Source organism: Erpetoichthys calabaricus, chromosome 16, assembly GCF_900747795.2.
Source record: "Erpetoichthys calabaricus chromosome 16, fErpCal1.3, whole genome shotgun sequence".
Taxonomy (NCBI): domain Eukaryota; kingdom Metazoa; phylum Chordata; class Cladistia; order Polypteriformes; family Polypteridae; genus Erpetoichthys; species Erpetoichthys calabaricus.
In genome coordinates this window covers 67,127,656-67,150,124 of record NC_041409.2, presented here as the reverse complement: position 1 = coordinate 67,150,124, position 22,469 = coordinate 67,127,656, and the positions used below count along the sequence as shown (strand labels likewise).

The following is a 22,469-nucleotide window of genomic DNA, read 5'->3' as shown; positions in this document are numbered from 1 at the left end:
TCCCATAGTGTCTCCTCTCCACCAGCAGGACCAGAGTCTCAAATGCATAACTTGCTCAGGAGTGTAAATTTGACTTTTGAAAACCATTTGCATAGTCATTTATGTTTAAGGTTTACTTTTTTTTATCAGAAATCATTTCAAATCCTCATTGTTGCTAAAGAGTTAAAATGATCTTTTCTGAACATTTAAGAACATAAATATTCCAAAAGTAGATTTATGTAATTATCATCTTGTTCTCAAGAGAATGTTTCTATTGCTAAAGTTAATTATTAAATGTATTTTTAATAAATGTCTTATTTTGTCAAGGAACAATGTAAGGAAATATTCTGTGATCTAAAATTGTACTGAATGTTACATAATGATATTTTTATACTTTCCACTTATTCAGCCACATTTTATGAAGAAAACTTATGTATCTGTTATGTAAATCAGCATTAACATCTTTCATAATTCAGAATTAAATGAGTAATAATAGGAATGGACTTTAAAAAAGAATGCTTCTGCTGTTATATAATTTTACATTATTAAATCATTGTTGAGCTGCTTTTATGTTGCAACAGCTGAGTCAAGTCATTTTTTGGTTTAACTTTTCATTTTCAGCTTCATTACTTTCTTTCACTTCCTAAATCTGCCTTCTCCCTTTCTGGCAAGCAGACATAGTTTTAATTTATCTTTAATTTAAACAGTTTAATCCTACATCTTGTTACTGCAACTTCACAAGAACTTCTATAGCACGTGCATGTTTAAAAACTATTCCGCAATATGGTTTACAACTGTGTTGGTCTTAGAGATGAGACTTAACTGAACTAATAATTTAGTGGTAACTTGACAGAAATGTCTGTTAAGCCAAACATATTTCTTCCATGCAAAACTAATTTATTTTGTTGGTGTGCATTTCACCTCCCCACTCCCCAAAATCGGAGGTGTTTGTGATGGCAATTTTGGGGTCACTTCTGCTGATTCCCCTGTTCTTGTGATGGCAATTTTGGGGTCACTTCTGCTGATTCCCCTGTTCTTGCTGCCTTCCTGGCTACAAAAGTATAGCTGAAGGGACCTTTTCATTCTCCACCCCTCAACTGTTTTCCGTGGTATGTGCAGCAGTACTCAGTGACGGCTCTTTTTTGGCCGATATGCTAGGACCTTCTGGCCATGTTGCAGCTATATATCCTGTCTTCAGTATGATAGATGAGTTGATCAGTTGTTGTAGCAGGGAAGTTGTTCAACTCCACTTAGAATCTGATGGTCTGGTGTGAAGCCTCTCTTTCCTCGTTTATCCAAGGATTTTTACATGGTATTCACATTGATCTTACATTTTGTAGCCATAAACGCATCTTGTAACAGAACTGTCATGACAAAATAATGTGTCTACTTTTCCTCACCTTCTGTTCCAGAAGGGATCCTGGCTAGTTTTAATGAAGATGTAAATAATATTTCTAGTTGGAATTTACCAACAAATTTCAAGGAGTTTTCCTCTAGGTGATCTTAGGAGACATTTGGAAAAGGAATTTTCATAAAGATTTAGATAAAGACTGGAACCTCTTCAAATTGTGCCATGCAGTACTGCATTTTAGCGAACTTTGTACACTATGCACATAACACCTCATTTAAATCTGTTAAAAATGAATCAAGGACAAGATCTGAATTGTGAATCTATCAATGGGCACTTGCCTTACTAGGTCATATGTTCTGGGAATGCTCTACACTCTGACTATTTTATTTTAAAATCTTTACACATCTCTCAGATAGATGTAAAACAAAAAATGCTATTAACCCTTTAACATCAATTTTTGAAGTTAAACCAGAAGGGATAACACTATGCAAGGGAAATTCTACTGAGGCATTAATTTTGCTTAGCCTCAAGAGTACTAACTGACGTTCCATTTTATTACAGTAAAATGGAAAAATATTAAATTCTTTGTTCAGGGAACAGTTCAAGAATTTAGCAAGATTTCATTAAAGCTTTTGAAATTAAGCTTATGATTTTTTGTCTAAATTTTGCTTACTGCTTCAGTAGGTATGAGGAACCACATTGAGCTATCTTGTCATATGACTGTGTGATCTGGATAATAGAAGCAGGCTGTGTTTGCTTAGAGTGGTGGAATTTTATTTTTAGAACACAGTGACTATTATTTATAAGAGTGTACGTTTGACTGAAATGTATATTATTGCATGTGTTTGTTCTCAAATAAAAAGGAACAAGAAAAATGTATGGAGATGTTTTTAATTTTTAAAGATAAATAGGGTATTAACACATCATTTCAATTTATCCTCATTTTTTTTACTTTTCCAAATAATCTAGCAATATCCTTTTTCTTTAAAACCTCTTCGCAGCTGTTCTTGAACAGTATGCTAGGCCACCTTGGTGCCCTGTTCAAATTTGTGCAGTCATTTCTGCAATTGTTATGCATTTATTTTGTCTGATGTTCTTTGTTAAGAGCCCAGAGTGGACTTGTGCAGGCCACCTTTCTTATCCTCCGACTCTGCTAATATCTACACTGGGTTCAAAGCACATTAAACTCGTACGTGAATGTAAGTCATGTGGATTTCCTTACTGGCAAGAAATTTAGTTTCTGCATGTTTTCAACATGACATGTCCTAGTCAGTAGTGTCTCTCAGAAGAATATGACCACTTGACTGAGACAGGTGACATAATATTTCATTCATGCTTGACATGGAACTACTAGTTACATATTTGCACATATCTATAGTGTCAGACATGTCTTTGTAATTCAGATGTTTTTGTTACTTTTGGAATGACCCAAGTCATTTAAATGAATGAAAGAAAATAATTTAGACAGAAAGCTAAACTCTCTATCTTGTAAGATAATAAATTGGCCCAATTTAAGCGAGTTTGTGTATATGCACCTAGTCCAGGCTTGGTTCTGCTTTTCACCCACTGCTGCCTGAACAGGTTTCAGCTGCCATCAACTGTGTAATATATAAATTAGGTTCTGACAATGGATAGATATCTGGTTGTTGTCTGGTTGACAGTAACTGTTGGCAACTGTAATCATTTATGCTTTCCAGTTGTTTTACAAGGAGCTTTTGTGATGTTCAATGAAAAAAAAATTTCCAAGCTTTGTATAAGTGTTAAATGTACATCTCAAAACAGGAATGAATTACACTTAACAAATTAAAAAAGTCAGTCCTAAAATGCAACAGAAAGGAATTTCAAATCTTGAAGCCCTTTATACTAAACACTAAGTTAAGCTCTCCTCTTTATTTATGAAGTTCTGAATCCATCACTATGCTTGTCTGCAGGTAAAACCCTCAAAAAAGCCCCAGTCTTTCCTCTCCCAGCCTTCAATGAACAGCAAGGGCTACTGGTATAAAGCAAACAGTAAATCGTTAAATAATTAGTCAAACCTGATTCTAAACTCACTTTCCAATCTCTCAGATCATTTTAAATTAATATAACTTAATGGCTCAAACTGAAGTTACAGAAGCATATCAACCTGGCTCTGTCCTAAAGCTTGTTCACAGAAAGGATGGAGAAGTAATTGTCATGTAAGGGTGTGGTTTATATGCAGTATTTCAAAAAGTGCAATCAAAAGCAAAAGGGGAGTGAGTTTCTTTTATTAGCTGTCCTATATTAAGAAAAGATGGTACGCTTGTGATTCTAGGAAAGAAAGCTAAGGAAAACCATGCCCAGTATGAGAGCTATTTGTTTTGTGTTTTCTGGTTTTATGATGTCGCCAAATATTTCATTTCATTAAGTCAGAGGCAGACACATTGGCGACAGCTGATGTTAAAACTTTTCTCATGACAGGCACAGAGTGGATGAAGACTCCGGTGTATGTAGGGAACAAATTGCTTTACTAACAAAATGATGTTTCCGGTAGTGTCTCATCACATAGAGAAAATGTGAAAATAATTTTTGAGGAACCCCATTGTATTCCAATAAAATTTATGAAATATTAAGTCAATTGTAAGTCAAATTTGCCGTACTGAATATTATTGATTTTCTGTATGTCTTAGAAAACGCATCACATTTATTTCAGAAATATACAATAGTACTAGTTTGTTGTACTGTGCAAGACTACATGAAGAAGGGGCCCAAGTTGCCTCAGTAGCTTGCATATTGTAATCTTTTTAGTTAGCCAATAAAAGGTGTAATTTTGCTTGACTTCTTATTACAGAAATTTACAATGTATGCTAAATTTGTTGTTTTCAGGAATGCAAAAAGTAGCAGTACATTAAGATGCACATTTCTAGTGCATCAGGAAAAGACTTGCAAAAGTATTAAAATAGAATGGCTGGGGCTAAACAAACGGTGTTGTCACAAGGTTATAGTTTGGAATAACAAATTGCACATATAATTCACTTTTATTTTAATGCAGTTACACTAATAGAACTAAAGGTTAGGAGAAACTTATCTGCTTGCCGTGCTTTGATCATAATTCTTGAAGTAGTCTCTTACATTCAGTTGTTTTCATTTGTAAATAAATTGTAGACTAATTTTAAATGATAATGTATCAGCATGCAATTAACCGAAAGATAGCATGTTCTGTAAAACTTGCTTACAAAGGTACAATAGGTTGTTAAGATAGCTGCATTTGTCGTGCCTTCTTTCTTTATTTCCTTATTTGCATGCCTTGAGGAAGTGTAAATAAATGAAGGCCTGATTTTCTTTTACACTGTTGTGCAAGTAAATCATAGAAATGTTTCAGCAACCTACCCCATACATCTGATTAATAATTAGTGGGTTTTTGTCTTCAGGTCTTTAACAACTTGCTCAAGGTATCCTTGTTAGGCCATTGAACTTTCAGTCATTTAGCATTGCTTGTATTTTAAATTTTGAATTAAATAAAAATATAACTTGTTTGGAAAGTGCCAGTCTTACTAAATTACATTAAAAATGTTACCACATAAATCTATATTATAGTTGTCTTAACATCAGAATCTCCAGTCTAGGCAGAGCCATTTAGTTTATTGCATTTAATTGCAATTCACTGCTTAGTTAAGAATATCAAGTGTTATCAAAATAATGCAGCTCTATAAATAGTAGTTACACTTAAAATAACTTTATTCTGAAAGTTAGAGCTGAAAACAGAATACAAAAAATGACTGTAGGTGGCAGCTGGGCCAAACAGATGCAAACTGAAAAGCGAGTTACAGTATCGTGCTTGATGCTATAGCAGACAACAGTGTTTATCTTGTGGTTCTGAATGTATTATGTCACTAGCTCCTAATTTTTTTCACATTAGTCGGCTATTAAAGACAGAAATATTTGCCACAAAGAGCTAACAGCATTTTAAATGTAGAAATCATCATTACAGTGTTTCTTGTTTGCTAACTGATTATTAGTTTTTTGTGAAAGGTGTAAGCAGCCTGCCATATCCTGTGTTTTTTTTCTGTTTTTCCTTAAGTAAAATTGCATCTTAAATCAGAGCTTGAGTTTTGGATCTTTGTCTTTATTCCATTACCTGAAGGTGTTGCTGATGTCTTGTTCTGTGCATAGTTCACATTCATTCACAGCTACAGTATGTCATGCTTTTATATGGGTAAGTTTAGTTAGCTTATATTTCAGCATAGATTGGAAATCTTTTGTGAAAAGACTGAAATTGTGTGCTGGAATATTTACCAGCCCACTGCATATTGTTACACACTTTTCTGCACCACTGTTAAATTTCACATTTTCCAGGAGACTGGTAAGTAGGTTTAAAAACTGATCATTTAATTAATGGAGTAGCTTATCACTCAGCTTACCCAACACAGTTCAAGTAAATATTCATTTTCTAATACTTTCTTAAAGTATATCTCTCTATTATAAAAAAAAAAATCCTTGGAGAGAAAGACTAGGGAAACGAGACGTGATCTTCACGTGAAGATCACGGAAGACACTTAAAAGACCCGTGAGACGAAAAAGATTGGCCACGGAGCGTCTCGTGGGGACTGTAAACATGTGACTTGGTGCCGAGAGATTAACCCAGGACCGTCTCACGGGGACGTAGAACATGAGATTCTTTCAAGACACGCCCTACTTACAACCAATATCAAATAAGACCACGGGCAGCAAAACACTCAGTCATGTAAAGGCTTTGAGCACACACAGATACAGGGACTCAGCACATATAAAGCGTATAAGGACAATACGTTATAGATGAAACGTCAACGACTAAGCGAAGAAGAAAGAGTAGAGCGGAGAAAAGAGACTCAAAAGCACTGGAGAAAAAAAAATGCGAAAAAGAATAATCTAGGTTCAAATTCATAAAATAAGGAAAGTAATTATCAGCCCGGAACAAGTGGAATTGAAAAAAAGCACGTCCAATTGGGCTCAGAATTAAAAGACAAAGTGGAACTTCATAAAGACGTTCAAAACATTGGCGCTATACACATGCAGAGCAGGTTAGAGATTATGAAAGCAGTGCAATTCGAAAGGCTACACATATGGAGAAAGATAAAGAATATGAAAGCAGGAAAATTATCAAAAAAAGAAAGTAAAGATCGCAGTAGCGCAAACAAACAGAAATTTTTGTTCGAAAAAAGGGAAAATAATCACCACAGACCAGGTGTTATTGGAAAAAAAAGCAGGACAAAGCGAAGTCAGAAATAATAGGCAGAGTAGAAAACAAAGTAAAACATCATAAAGAGGTTAAAAAACAAGGGGGCCAAACACATGCAGAGCAGGTTAGAGATAATGAAAAATGGAAATCAGAAGACTCAAATAAAACGTAGGTGTGAAACACATGCAGAGCAAGATACAGAATATAAAAGCAGAAAAAAATGAAAAGTGTCAAAACAAAGAAAGTAAACATCGCATTAGCGCAAAAAAAGAGAAATTATTACTTCGAGAAATAACGAAAAGGCGAATAGAGATTGAATGTATGGACATAGGTAATATGTCAGAAGTATGTAAATATTGTTAGGCTTTAAAGTTTAAGTCAGAGAATTTCAAAAACAGGGTTTTCCTCACATGCATTTATTGGCTACTTTGCAAAAAAAAATTATTAACTGCTGATGATGTCGATTGCTTTGTGTGTGCTGAAATTTCAAACAGAGAAACCTATCCTGAATTATGGTAGAAAGTCATTAAACATGTCTCACTGACCTCATTTAAAAGATTCAGCATGTTGGGACTCGAAAGATTCCAAATATTGTTTTTACCAAAGTTCTGAAATAAAAGTGAAACTAATGAAATAGCAACAATTCAAAGAAAAAAAATCTTAAAAGTGTGTATCTGGAAAACCAAACATGGGGATTGGCTGGCAAAGCCCCCTAGTAGTATATAAAACTGAAGTATATAGCTTACTTTATAATCTTGTTTTTTCCATAAAAGTTCAACATTCAGTTGTAAGCATTTTTCATATAGAATCACATCTAAATATTGACGGAGAATTGTTTAATTCTCCCTGTTTTAACCAAATCTTGTTAATCAGACACGTCTTCATTTTGAAGAGCTTGTTACCTGCTGCGAGGTTTCTTCTTCCTCCTCCTCCTCCTCCTCCTTCATTTGAAGAAACTGTAAATCTCCATGTCTGACACTTCAAATTGTCAGCAACTAACTGCACAAAAGAGCTATTTCAGTTTGGCATGTCATCATTAGTTATTATATAGTCTGAAAAATCTTACTGCTGAATGGCTTAACGCATTCCAGTTTGCTTGTTCAACCTTTGACCAAACAGGACTGTAGAAACAGCCAAAAATAAGGCTTTTGAATGATGCTATTTAATTTAAAAGTATTTTAACAAGGCTTATTCAAGACTAAATAAAAACAGTAATTCTTCACTTTGGTTTTAAATTTGTGAGTATGGGATGCGTGGTAATATATATATTTTTTTTTACATCTTGGGGAATGAGATGTATGATATTTTTAAATCATGCCTTCTTTCTGTCATTCCCTTTTTAAAATGGAAGAGTAAGCAGGGTTGGGGTAAGAGTAAGGCCTGGGAGACGTTTAGAAGAAATGAGGCTTGACATGAGAATGAAAAAAATTAAGTTTTTCACATTTGTTTGAAAAAATTTGAATAGTTGTGAAATTTTCATGGTTACCATCTGGATGTGAATCTAGTCTTTTCTGGAAAAAATGAGGGATTTGTCCTCCTGAGTTTCAGAAACGTGTCTTTATTTTATGAATGACCCAGCTCCTAATCTTGTGAGAATGAAAATTATAAGTGATGCAGAATTCCTCTAGGATAAAAGAAAACTCACTTTATGTTACAAGCCAGCCTTTAGTTCTATTGCTTTGCATTTCTGTCTGGAGCCAAACACAATAGGAGGCCCAATTTGAGCATTGTTAGATTTGTACTGCAAATGGGCCATTTGGTCAGCTGAACTTTTTCAGTGATCTGGATAGTCAGTTCACAGTAAATGTTTAGGGTCACTTATGATTGGAACTTTGAAATATATTCTCTGTTTTCTTCTCTAAATGGTGATTGCTGTCAGAGGGAGGTCACTGTTAAATTGTGTGTTGAATAACATGTGTTCACTTTAAATTTAATATTTTGAGGCAATGATTTTGTTAGTTGATTTACACAAAACCTAAGAGAAGAAAGTTACAAGAATGATTCTTTACAATGTTATGATGATAACAAACATCAGATTTAATCAATTAGACTTACTGCCAGTCCTGTATTACCCATTTTTGGTTGTGAACATCATTGTGCTGTACAAAGTTACGACTGTCAGAAGTGATTAGTAATGCAGTGTTTGAATTATCACAGAACATGTGAAATCCACTTCAGACAAAGTGTAACAGAGCCCACATCAAGCACACCTCAAGGATGGAAAAGTAAACTTTCTCTTTATTAGAATGATTTTGTTTAAAAATGTGAAATGTGACTAATATTGTAGGGATTTTTAAACTACCCACAAACTAGGGATCAATCAGAAAGTTGTAAATTTTGGAAAGTCTACTTACATTTCCCAGCTTCTTTAATCAGTGAAGTCACGTTTTGGGCCTGTGCCAGATTTTATCTTTGTGACAACAATCTTTTATCATTTTAATGCCATATACATAAAGCTCATGATTACCTCAAGAATACCTCGGGCTTTGTTCAGAGCATGTTGAACATTGCATCTTGTATAAAACAAGGGGGCTTCGCTCGCCTACCCCCGGTGTTTTGAACCCGTGCCCGCTGGGCAGCCACGTGTGAGGATGACGCACGTTTAATATGGAGCGTTCGCCCGTGTACCTGTTTATGACGTTTTACTTTGCTTTCTACTTTGTCTTTTATTTCTGATCTCGCTTTTTTCTGCTTTTGTTTTAATGACACGTGGCCCGTGGTGAATATATTTTGCCTATTTCGAGTAATAATGTTCATTTGTTTGCGATACTGTGATGTTTATCGTACTGTTAATAATGCATCACTGTAATGTGATTCACTTAGGGGGGGTAAACGTTAACATTTAACATTCTACAAAGTTATTGTCTTTTTTTCACCTGCATTATCATCATTCTTTAATTTAATATTATTTATTGTATTAGTATGCTGCTGCTGGAAAATGTGAATTTCCCATTGGGATTAATAAAGTATCTATCTATCTATAGTTTGGACGTGTGAGGATGACGTATGTTTAATACGGAGCGTTCGCCCGTGTCACTGTAGCTCTTTCCGAACTATTATGCGGTGCATTGTGGAGCACTGCGGACTCTGTAGTGTTTCCCGTTTCACTTCATATCCCACGTTCATTAGATCTGTCCACGCGTGCTCGGTGTCGAAGCTGTGTTAGTTGCTGAGCTGTGTGGTTTTGGAGCCGAGACGGTTTTGCTTCCGCGGTTTCAGACGCGTGTCCGTACCATCTCGGGCTTGATGTATGAACCTTTGTGGACTCCGTACGCATTAGTGCCACTCACAATATGGCGGCAATGCCTGCGCCTTCCGTATTATGTCGGTTCTTACTATGCTGTGTAGGCGCATTGGCCTTTTGTACTTCACTGGGCGTTCTGACGCCCGATGTAGGCGGCTGAACCTTCAGGGTCCGCATCCGCTGTGTGGTGTGGACGTTTAACTGTCGTTGTTTCTGCTTTTATATGCTGTATCTCGGTGTGCATGTGTTTAATTCCATAGGTTTTTTTGTAGCTGTTGCATTCCAGTTTTCATCATCTGTAACCCGCTCTCCATGTGTTCGTCCCCATTTTTTAATCCCTTTATGAAGTTTTAGTTTGTTTCCCACTCTGTGTTTTATTTGAGACCTCGCTGTATCCTGCTTGCGGCATGTCAGACGGTTCGTAGACTTTCTCGTTTTACTGTGGGGAGGGTGGCTTTGTTTTGTAACCTGCTCTCTATGTGTTTGTCCCTGTTCGTTAACCTGTTTATGACGTTTTACTTTGTTTCCTACTGTGACGGTTTGTAGTCTCTCCCGTTTTGTCTTGGTTCTGGGGGGGGTTGGGGGTGCTTTGTGTGGTGTCTTCTTTAATCCCTTTATGAAGTTTTACTTTGTTTCCAACTCTGTGTTTTATTTCTGACCTCGCTTTATCCCGCTTGCGGCATCTCTTTATGACATTTTACTTTGTTTCCTACTCTGACGGTTCGTAGTTTCTCCCGTTTTGCACTGTTTGCAGGGTTGTGTGGCGCCTGCGCACGTGCGTAGTCTCTCCCGTTTCACTATGGGGAGGGCTTTGTGTGGCGCTTGCGCACTATGTCTTTTGCGTCCACGGGCATGTCCCTGCTTCCATATCTGGTTTACCATTCTCGTTTAGTAATATGGATATGCTAATTTCACCATTGGTTATTTTTCTAAACCATACAACCTCACTTTAGGTTTCGTGAAGTTGGAAACGATCCTTGAAGCAGCAGTTTCAGTGTTTGTGCACACCGTGAATAAAATGCCAGTTCAACCGTGGGCAATCATACACTCCAACTGGAAGCTCACAGCTACCAGTCCGGCCCTGTATCCTGGGGTACCACTTTGTCATTTACTGGTGAAAATCGCCTTATTCAGTTTTTATGTTATGACCTTGTTGTACATTGCGAAAGAAGTAAGTTATGATCTCAGATGAATCATCTAATCCTTGTTTAAAATTCACAATGATCTTTTATAAATGTAAGTTTTCATATCAGTAGTGCCTTGCGTGTATTTGTATGTTCAAGAGAATCAGAAAATATGCGAGCTGCCAGCTGTTTGCCTGAGGAGAGAGAGATGAAGCTACTTCAGTAGGTTAAAAGGAACAATTGTTGTTCTGTATGGACCTTGTACAGCACTGCAGCTTAAATATGCCTGGTTGTTTTCGGATCACAGCCCCGTAGTGCACACTCAGCCTACATCCATTCTTCCAAACAGTACACCATTACCCCTACAAAGTCAATTTCTTCTAAGATCTTAATTTGTTTGTTGATCTTAGATGGATGGCTAAAACCATTTATACTGAAAGGGGGAATGTGCAGCGTATCACATGTGGCAACAGCAAACATGTTCACTGTGTTTTCAGAGGGAATGCAGTGACAGATTACAATTGCATGTGCATGAGTAAAACCAGATTCTACAAACATTAAAAATGTTTTATTTAAAAAGCACAGTAAGAAGACTTTATTCTGTGACTTTCTTACATAAGGTTGCTTAAGTATTTCCGTGGGAAAAGTAATCTTAGAAAAGACATGTTTATTTTATTGAAGTAAGTAAATTATTAATGCAATTTCGTAGGCCTCTGTTAAGACAGTGTTTATTGTATCATTTTATATATTTGCAGTGTCCTCAAAAAAAGTGCAGAAGTAGTTGAGCAGACCAGTCTGGTTAGTTGTTGAACAATTGATATATTCTTGAATTTATCGTCCTCTATACTGTTTTTAATAAAATGAGGAAGACCGTTTTTATTTTTCTGTTTATTTTGATAAAAAAATCACCTATCCTTTAAAAATTAAGACTGTTGCACACATGTATAAGTTTGGTTTGGTGAAAAACATGCACAATGTAACACTGAGTAATAGAATAAAAAGCACCATTCACTTTGTACAAAGAAAGATATAGTTATAAATACACTGATTACCTTTTATATCAATTTTATTAGATTATTAAACTGAAAATAGACATAGTAGGAATAAGTAAGTGCATAATGTCCATTATATATAGATAGTTGCAATGAAGAGAAGTCTTTAGATGTATTTTGATGCTTTTTACTGAAGGAGGAGTAATTTGTACCTGACAAGTAGATGACAGGATTTACTTACCAAAGTAGAAGATATGGTGGCCATTTCTATGTTACTAACTGCTTATGTTCCCCCTCTCTGTTTTTACATTCTGCACAGTGCTCACTTCTCTTTGATATCTGCTTGCCTTGCATACATTCTTTTCTTGATCAAAATTTACTTTTTTTTTTTTCTTTATTCATTTTTGAGGAAAAATATGTCTTTGTCCCAAACATTATGGAGGGCACCATATATATCACGCAGTATGCACATGCGTAGCCAATGGTATCAGCCCTATTCAAATAAACTTATTTTATTTTTTTTCTATCTTTAAAGAGTTTAAGTAGTGTGGTGGATTGCCGGCTTCCTATTCCGGCCCTCACCCCCAGGCCGCCAGGAGGAGCTCTCCCAACAGCATGAATGTGCCCCGAGTTCCAGCAGGGCCTCATGGACTATGTAGTTTGTAGACACAGCCCTGCTGGATACCTTGGGGACCACTGGGAGTCCGTGGACTTATGTGTGCCCTATAACCTGGAAGTACGTCCTGGTCACGTGAGCAGGAGAGATGACGTGCTTCCAGGTTGAAGATAAGGACTATTTACCCTGACCCGGAAGGAATAAGGAACTGTGGACTGTTGGGCAGGAACACCTCCGGGTCAGGGTGTATAAAGGACTCTGGGAAATCCCAGTACACTGAGCTGAGCTGGGAGGTAGGGTGGCGAAGTGTCTGGGCGAGGAGGAGATAGTATTATTGTTAGTGATTGTGATTATATGAGTAGTGTGGAGTGGAGGGTGCTTTGTGCACGTGATTGTACAATAAAGAAGAATTGTACTTTTACCTGGTGTTTGGAGTGGTACCTGAGGGTTCAAGAGGTAGACAAAAGCCTTAACTGCTACAGTAGCTTTTGAGGTACTGTATATCCAAAATAGGGTCTTGAGTTTTCAGTCTACTTCACCCTGGCATAGAAGCCGAGCAATATCAGCTTATTTCAACAACTTCTTTGTGTCTGCCAGCCGTCTTAACTTGGATGATAAGGTAATGGAAGAGGAGTGACTGATTTCTGATTGTTGTACACACAATACGTGTGCTTGTTTGTGATGTAGCATTCAGCTTATCTCTCATCTTTTTTTTTGGGGGGGGGGGCTGCTCTGTCCAGGTAGCATGGTACCTTCTTGGTCCCTGTGGTGGCTGGCTTCGGCAGAGGCCAGACATTCATGAGTGTACAGTAGTCTTAAGGGTGTTGATACAGATGGCTTCTCATGTGTTACTTCCCCAAATGCAAATCATTTTGGTTAAAGAGACAGAAAAGCAAAACTTTGTCATCAAATGTCCTGTATGCATGTTGAAACAAAAAGGTTGAACTGTGACATCCTATGTAATGTAAAATCTGTATACAGTTGCCAACAAATGCTAGATATAATTATTTTATACTGTACATGAATCTGTTTTTAATATAGTTAACATGTTGTTCTTTTGGATCCAGCACCCTTAGTTCAAATCTTTTCCCCAGTTATTTTCTGTGTACGGTTTACTTTTCTTTCTCCCAGTGACTTAATGGCTTTTTATTGAGGTAGACTTGTGTTCCCCCAGTATCCACTAAGATGGGCTAGTTAGGTTATGTGGTGATTCTACATGTACCTTGGGCGGGTGGATGAGGCCTTGGCCCGTTTCCTGCCTTGAGCCAAGTGCTGCCAATGTCGGTGCCAGCTCCTCTACAAAGCCAAATTGGATTAAACAGATTGGTGAGTGGTCTTTTACACTGTAGGTAGCTCTTACAAATTTAAGGCAGCATACAATGCTTTAATGGGAATAGCAAGTAGAACAATAATGTGTGCTAAAGGAAAGAAAAAACTGTTAAAGAAAGATTTAGTATGAAAGCAAACGTAGCCCTTGAGGGGTGATATTCCTTTCCAGTGGAAATAATCAGACATGCTGAGTGGAAGGAAAAAGACATTTTTTTACTGTAAGGCCCAATCTCTTGTTTAAGAAGGCTGATTTTGAACAAATACATGTTGCAGCTCACTTTTTAAGTGGTAGTTTGCTTAAATATTCCACACTATTGTGGCACACAGGTTATGTGGTGCAGGCAGCAGGGTTTACAGGTTGCAGACATTTCTGTTTTTGATTTTTTTTTTTGATTTTTTTTTTTTTTTGCAAAACAGTTTAGATAGAAAACTATTTAAGCGTTGAACATATTGCTGTTGAGACATTTTTGCTGTGTGTATTGAGAGTCTTTGATTGATTTTGACAGGGAGTCATAGCAGATCCATATAGACAACATTCTTTGTGATCAATTGTCAGACTGCATCAATCACTATAATTCTCTCTTGCATCGTATGCGCCGCTCAGTTGTCATTAAATCTGCAGAAATGTGAGGGGCTGTCAACATTTATAAAAATAGCTTTAGCGCTTACAGCTCAAAAAGTAGTACATGAGAGCTTCTGGAAAATCTCCCTAAATTCCAAAGAAAACAACTCCGAGAAGTTTTTTTTAAAGCTGCTGAAACTAAAACAATATTATATTTGAAAAGTTTTAGTCAAAAATAACATCTACGGAAACAGCTTAGGGCTCATATCTATCTAAAATTCACAAACATATCACTTGAACTACAAGCAGCCTTCTAAAGTGCTAATCCTGCTGCAAAATGTGAGATCTGCGCTGGCGCTGTCATTTTCATGTCATTTTAGATCCTTTATTTGAACAGAGAAGCTTAGAATTAAGCTCACTTTGAAGGGCTGCTGATCACAAAAAAGAGTGAGGTAAGCAAAAAGCGAAGGACACAATGAAAGAGCTGAAGAGACTCACTGGGGCCACCGCGTGCTCGACGGCAATTTCTAGGCGGTGCGTAAGAAGGTCCGGTCATAATGGATGGCTTTTATACAGTCAAATATACAAGTGAAGAGCACTGGGGAGCTCTGCAAAGGTTTATTATTACGGTTTTTAAGATTTCTGTGTTTTGGGTAGTACTTAATACTACTTTATAGCAATATATGTGAATATTGAGCTTGCTTTCTTCTGCCGAGTTGGACAAAAGCTTTTCTAGTCGTCTTGTCATCAGATTGGGCGCTGGGAGGTGTTTTCGTTTTTTGAGCTCTGTCAGCCCTCGCACCGTAAAAGAGCACCAAAATAAACAGTGTCTGCAGAGAGCCGAATGAAAGAGAATACTGTTTTGGAGCTCAAACGTCGGAGCCGAAATTGCTCTCGGAATTCCTTTTCTATTGGATTCTTGGATCCAGGCCAGAAGTGGCAAGCTTGAGAGGATACGGCTGTAGACCAGCTGTTAGCTGCCGATACCTGCCTGATTATAAATCAGACTTTGTAAGTGTGAGCCTAGCAGAGCAGCGGCTTCCAAAAGGAAAAAGACCAGGCATCTTATGTGTCAGACTTTCCAAAAATGAAACCTCGGGCTAGCCGTGAAGTGGGTGAATGCTAAATACCTTCCTGCTATGGAGAAAACAAAGCTAAATAAATAAATATATATAAAAACAAAAATTCAAAAGCATTCTGTACATTGCTGTTAAACTTGCAGTCATTTCATTCAAGTTGTTATTTCATATTTGGATTCATGCAAATTTTCATTACCACATTTAGTTTTCATTAAAATTTTGCATTTTTCTGGGAAGTATGTTTTCTTAACATAAAAGTTTTAAACTTTGCAAGTGACAATAACTGACTTTTACAATCAAGCGCCCTTTCATTCCATTAATATTAGTCTATTAAACAAAGAGCAGAACATTTATATTTCTTCTCTGTGACGCTCAACATTTGTAGGGGAGATTAAAACTAATATTAATATTAACTGATGAGATCCGGAGCCTTCCTGTGCTGGCTTCACTTTACCCTGAGGCCCTCTCTGGCCAGTGGGGTCCATCTGGAGTGGTCTTGAGAAGTTTAGTGACAGGCGTGTCAATCATCGCAGCGCTTATCTCCCAGCATTCACTGCCTTGTGTTTGTATGCTGCTGTGACTCTGTCCAAGACCACCGCTCAGCACGGTCACATTGACCCCTCACTTCTACACAGGAGAGCCACCTTATTCTTTAGCTTTAGCGGACCGATGCACCAAAGTGAAGAGTTTTTATTCATTGCAGTATATTGCGCTTCTTGTGTCTCTTCAGCCTCCGCTCTGATTATTTTGTATAAACGGTGTGGATTTCTATGTGTCTCTGTGTATGTATAGTGCTGGTTGAATGTTAATGTTTTTTCTGATTAAAACTAATCCCTACAGTTTATATTTGTACATTCTGTGTATAATTTAGAAGAATTCATAAATGCAGTTGCAAAAGTAAATGAACCCCAAAGCTCATTCGCTCGCTTCGTCCATAAGTCAAGTGTCCCCAAGTCCCAACTCATTGAGCCAGTCATCTCCGCGGTCTGGAGAGGAAAGGAACAGCAGAATTTATCAGTTTAGTGCAAGACGTGGTCCGAAAATGGAGACAACTCAAGACTACAATGGGTCTGCTCAGATGTGGACGCCCACAAGATCTCCAGAAGCAGCCCAGGATCTCATCTACAAGTAACAGTAAGACAACACAAGCTCATGGGAAGAGAAAACCTTAATAGATTAGATAGATAGATAGATAGATAGATACATACATACATACATACATACATACATACATACATACATACATACATACTTTATTAATCCCAAGGGGAAAATGACAGATCACCGTGAATAATCCTCAACATTTTTATAAAATTATTTTCTGTGCAGATAAATGCAAAATGTTCACAACCAAAAAAAAAAAGTCTCTTTGTTAATTCGAACACTGGATCCCCTAAATAAGCTCAGGTATGGGAACAGGAGTGTCCAGATTTAGGCCCACTCATCTCCCCGTGAATGTGGGCTGCTGGCCATGACTGAAGGCACTTTGAATTTGGGGTCACACCTTTGTGTTTTGAGGGAGACCACCAAGCTCCTTGTGCATCAACAGGCAAAGCGTGGCTTATGAGGAAGAGATCTTGGAATGGCTGTGTCTGAGAGCCATCAACAAAGTGTCCTGTACGAGTGAGGTGGGTTTGTAAAGGAAGAGGACAGACTGACGGCTCTCCATGTGTGACGTTTGTGTGCTGCCATAGCCGCTTGTCTCTCTTAAATTCCTAGCATGTTCATGTGTATCCCTTAGTCAGGTTGTCATTATTAAATATTTGAACACAAATAAAAGTTGTGCTCAAGTATTTGATATGTGTGTATTAGCGTGAGTGACACTTGACACAAATTCCTTGATTTGGTTTGTTCTTGGTCCACAGAAAGAACAACTTCTTGAAGAGATTCAGGAGAATTGTTTTAAAGATCAATCAAATCATAACTTGTATCTTGTTTATTACAGTAGCATTTGTAACTAAAATATGTGCAGGCAGATTATGACTTATGACCATGCTGTTGGACTGGGAGACGACACTAACGCTGTCCGCTACGACATTTTTGTGTTTCTTATTCTTGCTAGACACGTGATAGTAATTCAGCGTTGGCCACGGACAGCCAACTCAGGACACACTCGTCAGTTTGTCAGTATGGGTGGCTGTTGAATGACCAACAAAATGTAAGACCCCCTGTGAATGGGCAAGCTCGGGTACCCCATGCCAGAGCAGAGAAGGGGGAAAGAGAATAAGGAGGGTAGCTGAGGTCTTCAGTAAGAACAGTGTGTGTTATAAATGTCCTGGACACAGGGAGGCTGCCTGTCAGTAATATTCTGCCCCACCTTAAGCCCCCTATAGTGCTTAGCAGTCCTGAGCTCGGCAGGTGCCATACTAGGATGTTGTGTAGGTGTTGAGTTCAGACACGGCTCTGCACCTTTACAGCTTGGTGGGCATAGCTGGAGACATGCAGAGCCCCCTTTGACGTCTCAGGAAGTAAAGGCATTGGGGAACCTCCTTGACGATAGCCAAGTTGGTTGTGCCCACCTCAGGCCATCATTGATGGTGAAAAGGTTGAAGCTTTCAATCATCCTCATGGCTCATGGCAGTGTGGTACTCCAAGCACATTTAGGAAATGAGGCCGGCAGAAGTGCGAAGGACAACAAAAACGTTCACTCAGAAAGACGGGCATGGCAGACGTTGGGGGCGGTTGGGTGGGCACTGGTTTGAGATCCAGAAGGAAAGGAGCTGAGCTGTCCAAGGTGTGCTTAATGCTCCAGGGAATAATTTGATGGGGCTGCAGACAGAAGCAAATGAACTCCCTGCTAGCATCAAGCAAGGACAACACAGCAAATGTGAGTGACGACGTCGGGTGGCGTGACTTTGGAGCAGCCAAGGGCTTGGCTGATAGTGCAGTGAGATGCGGTGACACGGCGCACTAAATGCAACGCTCACTCACCCGGCACATCTTGTTTGGTCTTACTGTACATCATTCCCAGCAGCTCTGAAATGTCTGTGTTGCCATATAAAGCTTACAGGGGGGCAAAAAAGTATTTAGTCAGCCACCAATTGTGCAAGTTCTCCCACTTAAAAAGATGAGAGAGGTCTGTAATTTTCATCATAGGTGTACCTCAACTATGAGAGACAAAATGAGAAAAAAAAATCCAGAAAATCACATTGTCTGATTTTTGAAGAATTTATTTGCAAATTATGGTGGAAAAAAAGTATTAGGTCAATAACAAAAGTTCATCGCAATACTTTATTATATACCCTTTGTTGGCAATGACAGAGGTCAAATGTTTTCTGTAAGTCTTCACAAGGTTTTCACACACTGTTGCTGGTATTTTGGCCCATTCCTCCATGCAGATCTCCTCTAGAGCAGTGATGTTTTGGGGCTGTCGCTGGGCAACACAGACTTTCAACTCCCTCCAAAGATATTCTATGGGGTTGAGATCTGGAGACTGGCTAGGCCACTCCAGGACCTTGAAATGCTTCTTACGAAGCCACTCCTTCGTTACCCGGGGCGGTGTGTTTGGGATCATTGTCATGCTGAAAGACCCAGCCATGTTTCATCTTCAATGCCCTTGCTGATGGAAGGAGGTTTTCACTCAAAATCTGACGATACATGGCCCCATTCATTCTTTCCTTTACACGGATCAGTCGTCCTGGTCCCTTTGCAGAAAAACAGCCCCAAAGCATGATGTTTCCATCCCCATGCTTTACAGTAGGTATGGTGTTCTTTGGATGCAACTCAGCATTCTTTCTCCTCCAAACACGACGAGTAGAGTTTTTTTTCATCTGACCATATGACATTCTCCCAATCCTCTTCTGGATCATCCAAATGCTCTCTAGCAAACTTCAGACAGGCCTGCACATGTACTGGCTTAAGCAGGGGGACACGTCTGGCACTGCAGGATATGAGTCCCTGGCGGTGTAGTGTGTTACTGATGGTAGCCTTTGTTACTTTGGTCCCAGCTCTCTGCAGGTCATTCACTAGGTCCCCCCGTGTGGTTCTGGGATTTTTGCTCACCATTCTTGTGATCATTTTGACCCCACGGGGTGAGATCTTGCATGGAGCCCCAGATCGAAGGAGATCATCAGTGGTCTTGTATGTCTTCCATTTTCTAATAATTGCTCCCACAGTTGATTTCTTCACACCAAGCTGCTTACCTATTGCAGATTCAGTCATCCCAGCCTGGTGCAGGTCTACAATTTTGTTTCTGGTGTCCTTTGACAGCTCTTTGGTCTTGGCCATAGTGGAGTTTGGAGTGCGACTGTTTGAGGTTGTGGACAGGTGTCTTTTATATTGGTAACGAGTTCAAACAGGTGCCATTAATACAGGTAACGAGTGGAGGACAGAGGAGCCTCTTACAGAAGAAGTTACAGGTCTGTGAGAGCCAGAAATCTTGCTTGTTTGTAGGTGACCAAATACTTATTTTCCACCATAATTTGCAAATAAATTCTTCAAAAATCAGACAATGTGATTTTCTGGATTTTTTTTTCTCATTTTGTCTCTCATAGTTGAGGTATACCTATGATGAAAATTACAAGCCTCTCATCTTTTTAAGTGGGAGAACTTGCACAATTGGTGGCTGACTAAATACTTTTTTGCACCACTGTATCATGACACGTCTTTGATAAATGTGCTTTCATGAGACGCCATTTCCATATTGACCCCCCAGTAAACCGAAGTGGACTTTGAGTGATCGCTCACTGCGCAAGTCTATGCTAAGAATCGTAAGTTTGTAATGGTGTCCCCACCGAGGACCAGAGCAGTCAGAGGCGGCACACACTGCAGCTGCTTGTCGGGTTTGAGCTGCGGACCTTAAATCCCAAGGTGCCCCCCTGCACAGTCGAAACCAGCTTACGTCTGCAGGTGGCATGTCCGTCTGTGTTTAGTATGAAAACGGATAGACGTGAGCAGATGTGTGCTGTGCTACCGAGTGGGATTTTGGTGCTGCCCTCCTTTTCAAGCCATCCAAGAAGTTAACTAAGCGCCACTCATTTTAAAGCAGTCGGTCAAGCAACCAATTCTAATGTACAGCGTGAACTGTCATGAACCGCACAACGTGAAAAGCAGCCATGCTAATCTAATCTAACAAACATGAAGTGGACCATGTGAAAGAAACCCTGGTGACCCCATCACCATCATTCTGAGGGCAGATCCACCACTCTGCAAGGTTAGGGTGAAGGGCCTTGATCTTCTCCGGGTTGTGTCTTACCAAGAAGGTTGGGTGTCCAGACCCAAGTGGTGACACTCTCCACACTTGCATGTTTTTGACACCTTTGTTTCTCTTTGATGCACTTTGTGAATCAGTGGCTGGGTCTGGCTGTGACGAATGGGGAAACAGAAACAGTCGAAAGCAACGTGCCCAGGTGACTCTCAGTCACACGGACAGGGAGCTACAAACACAGGCATGTAGGGGGCTCTGCAGTTAGGATGAGCAATGGGGGGGACTTGTTTTTGAGTAAGCATGCATGGGACATTTGCAGCCTGCCTTGGCCGTGCGTCACTGGCCCACACTGAAAGTCACCAGTTGCTCAGTTGAGCTGCCGAGATGACCCTTCCATTCCCAAGGAAAGCTGGGCCCAGCAGGACAGTTGCTGGGCTCTCATGGTCCTCACGCTGGGACTTAAGAGAAGAATCCGAGTACATTTGACCGAGTCTTACCAGGATGCTGATAGGCTGGAAGGCCACGAAGGAAAGAAGCAACTTCAAGCTCCTTTGTGGGACACATGAAGGGCAGGGGGTGGTATTAGGGGGGCTCCATTGTTGTCTTCTGACAGAACATCCTGTAAAAATCAATGCTGAAATGAAATAATGGATCTTACTGCTGTGTGTCCTCCCTGTATGTGACAGTCTCTCTCTCTCTCTCGTTTTAGGTCTCATTGTACAAACTAGGCTGACGGTGATGAGAGGTCTGGCACAAGGTTCATCGGCGGGCACTGGGCTCCACACACGGCAGGGTCTGAACTGAAGTGCTGTGGTCTGCGGTGACTGAAATCCAAGAAGAGGGGCATTCACTCCCAGGCGCACACACGTGTAAATCTGTGTTGGAAGGGAGGTGGGGGTCCTGGCATTCAATGGAACCCCCCTTACTTGCTCACAACTCCAATTGTGTGCAATTAGACACGGGTTGTATGACTGAATATCAGTTTTGTTTTTTTGGTTTTACTATACACTGACTTGATGTGATATTTTAAGCTGACCATGCAGCATTTTCAGTATCGAGTGGAGCGACTCACGGCGTTCACACGCGTTTGCTCCCAACTATTTAAACTGGGATTGAAAAGCCTCTTGGCGGAAGTGTATGCAGTTAACTTTACAGGGTGGCTTTTTTCTTTCCATCAATCGTGTATTTTTTTAATAAGATGTATATACTAGAATCCTTTTAATAGATTGAATTTTAACTTCCCCCCCCCCCCCAAAAAGAGAAGGAGTGTAAAAGACCTGCTGGCAAAAGCTCAAAAGTGAACACAAGTGCCTTGAAAATGGGGACTGAACAGCCACTTGAAGCCGGTTGGTTTGTTTTTACTTTACATTTCAGGAGCGCGGTGGCCACGTTCTGATTTGATTGGTCGCATTCCTTTCTGCTCCCTCCTGGTCCACGTTGGGAAATCAGAAAGGATTTGCTGTTTTTTATGAATGACTTTGTAGTGTTCAGATAGCTTTAGGATTTCAGTTGTGAAAAGATCAAGACGTCTGACGTACAGTAGATGACATGTGCAATATTACTGCAGGGACTGTAATGCCTTTTTAGACACTTTTGTGGTTAACAAAAAAAGAGAATAATTGTTTTATTCCTGATGTAATTTCAAATAAAATTTAAAATTGTTCTTAATGGCATTCATTTAAATCAATCGGACAAGAGTTCTGACTTTTATTTCCAAAACTAAAACCCATTTGTGTTCATTTTTGACATGTAGCGTAACTGGTGCCGCAGACCCCGTCCAGGGCCAAAAAGTTCTGTGTTGTCTGCGAGGGTCCGCTGGACACCTTCTTATGCTTCATGGATAGTCCAGTCAGGTCTCACCTGTGGTTAGT

The 22,469-nt window shown here is 39.3% G+C and overlaps 1 protein-coding gene across 1 annotated transcript in view; it reads left to right on the top strand.

Annotated features, from left to right (window-relative positions):
- Window positions 1–22,261, top strand: part of ttll5 (tubulin tyrosine ligase-like family, member 5) — a gene marked incomplete at its 5' end in the record, with an annotated part of 276,912 nt that extends 254,651 nt beyond the window's left edge. The window contains one exon of the mRNA XM_051919744.1: window positions 21,308–22,261. Coding sequence (XP_051775704.1) covers window positions 21,308–21,326 — 19 coding nt within the window. The remainder of the gene's footprint in view (window positions 1–21,307) is intronic.
- Window positions 22,262–22,469: the final 208 nt, after the last annotated feature.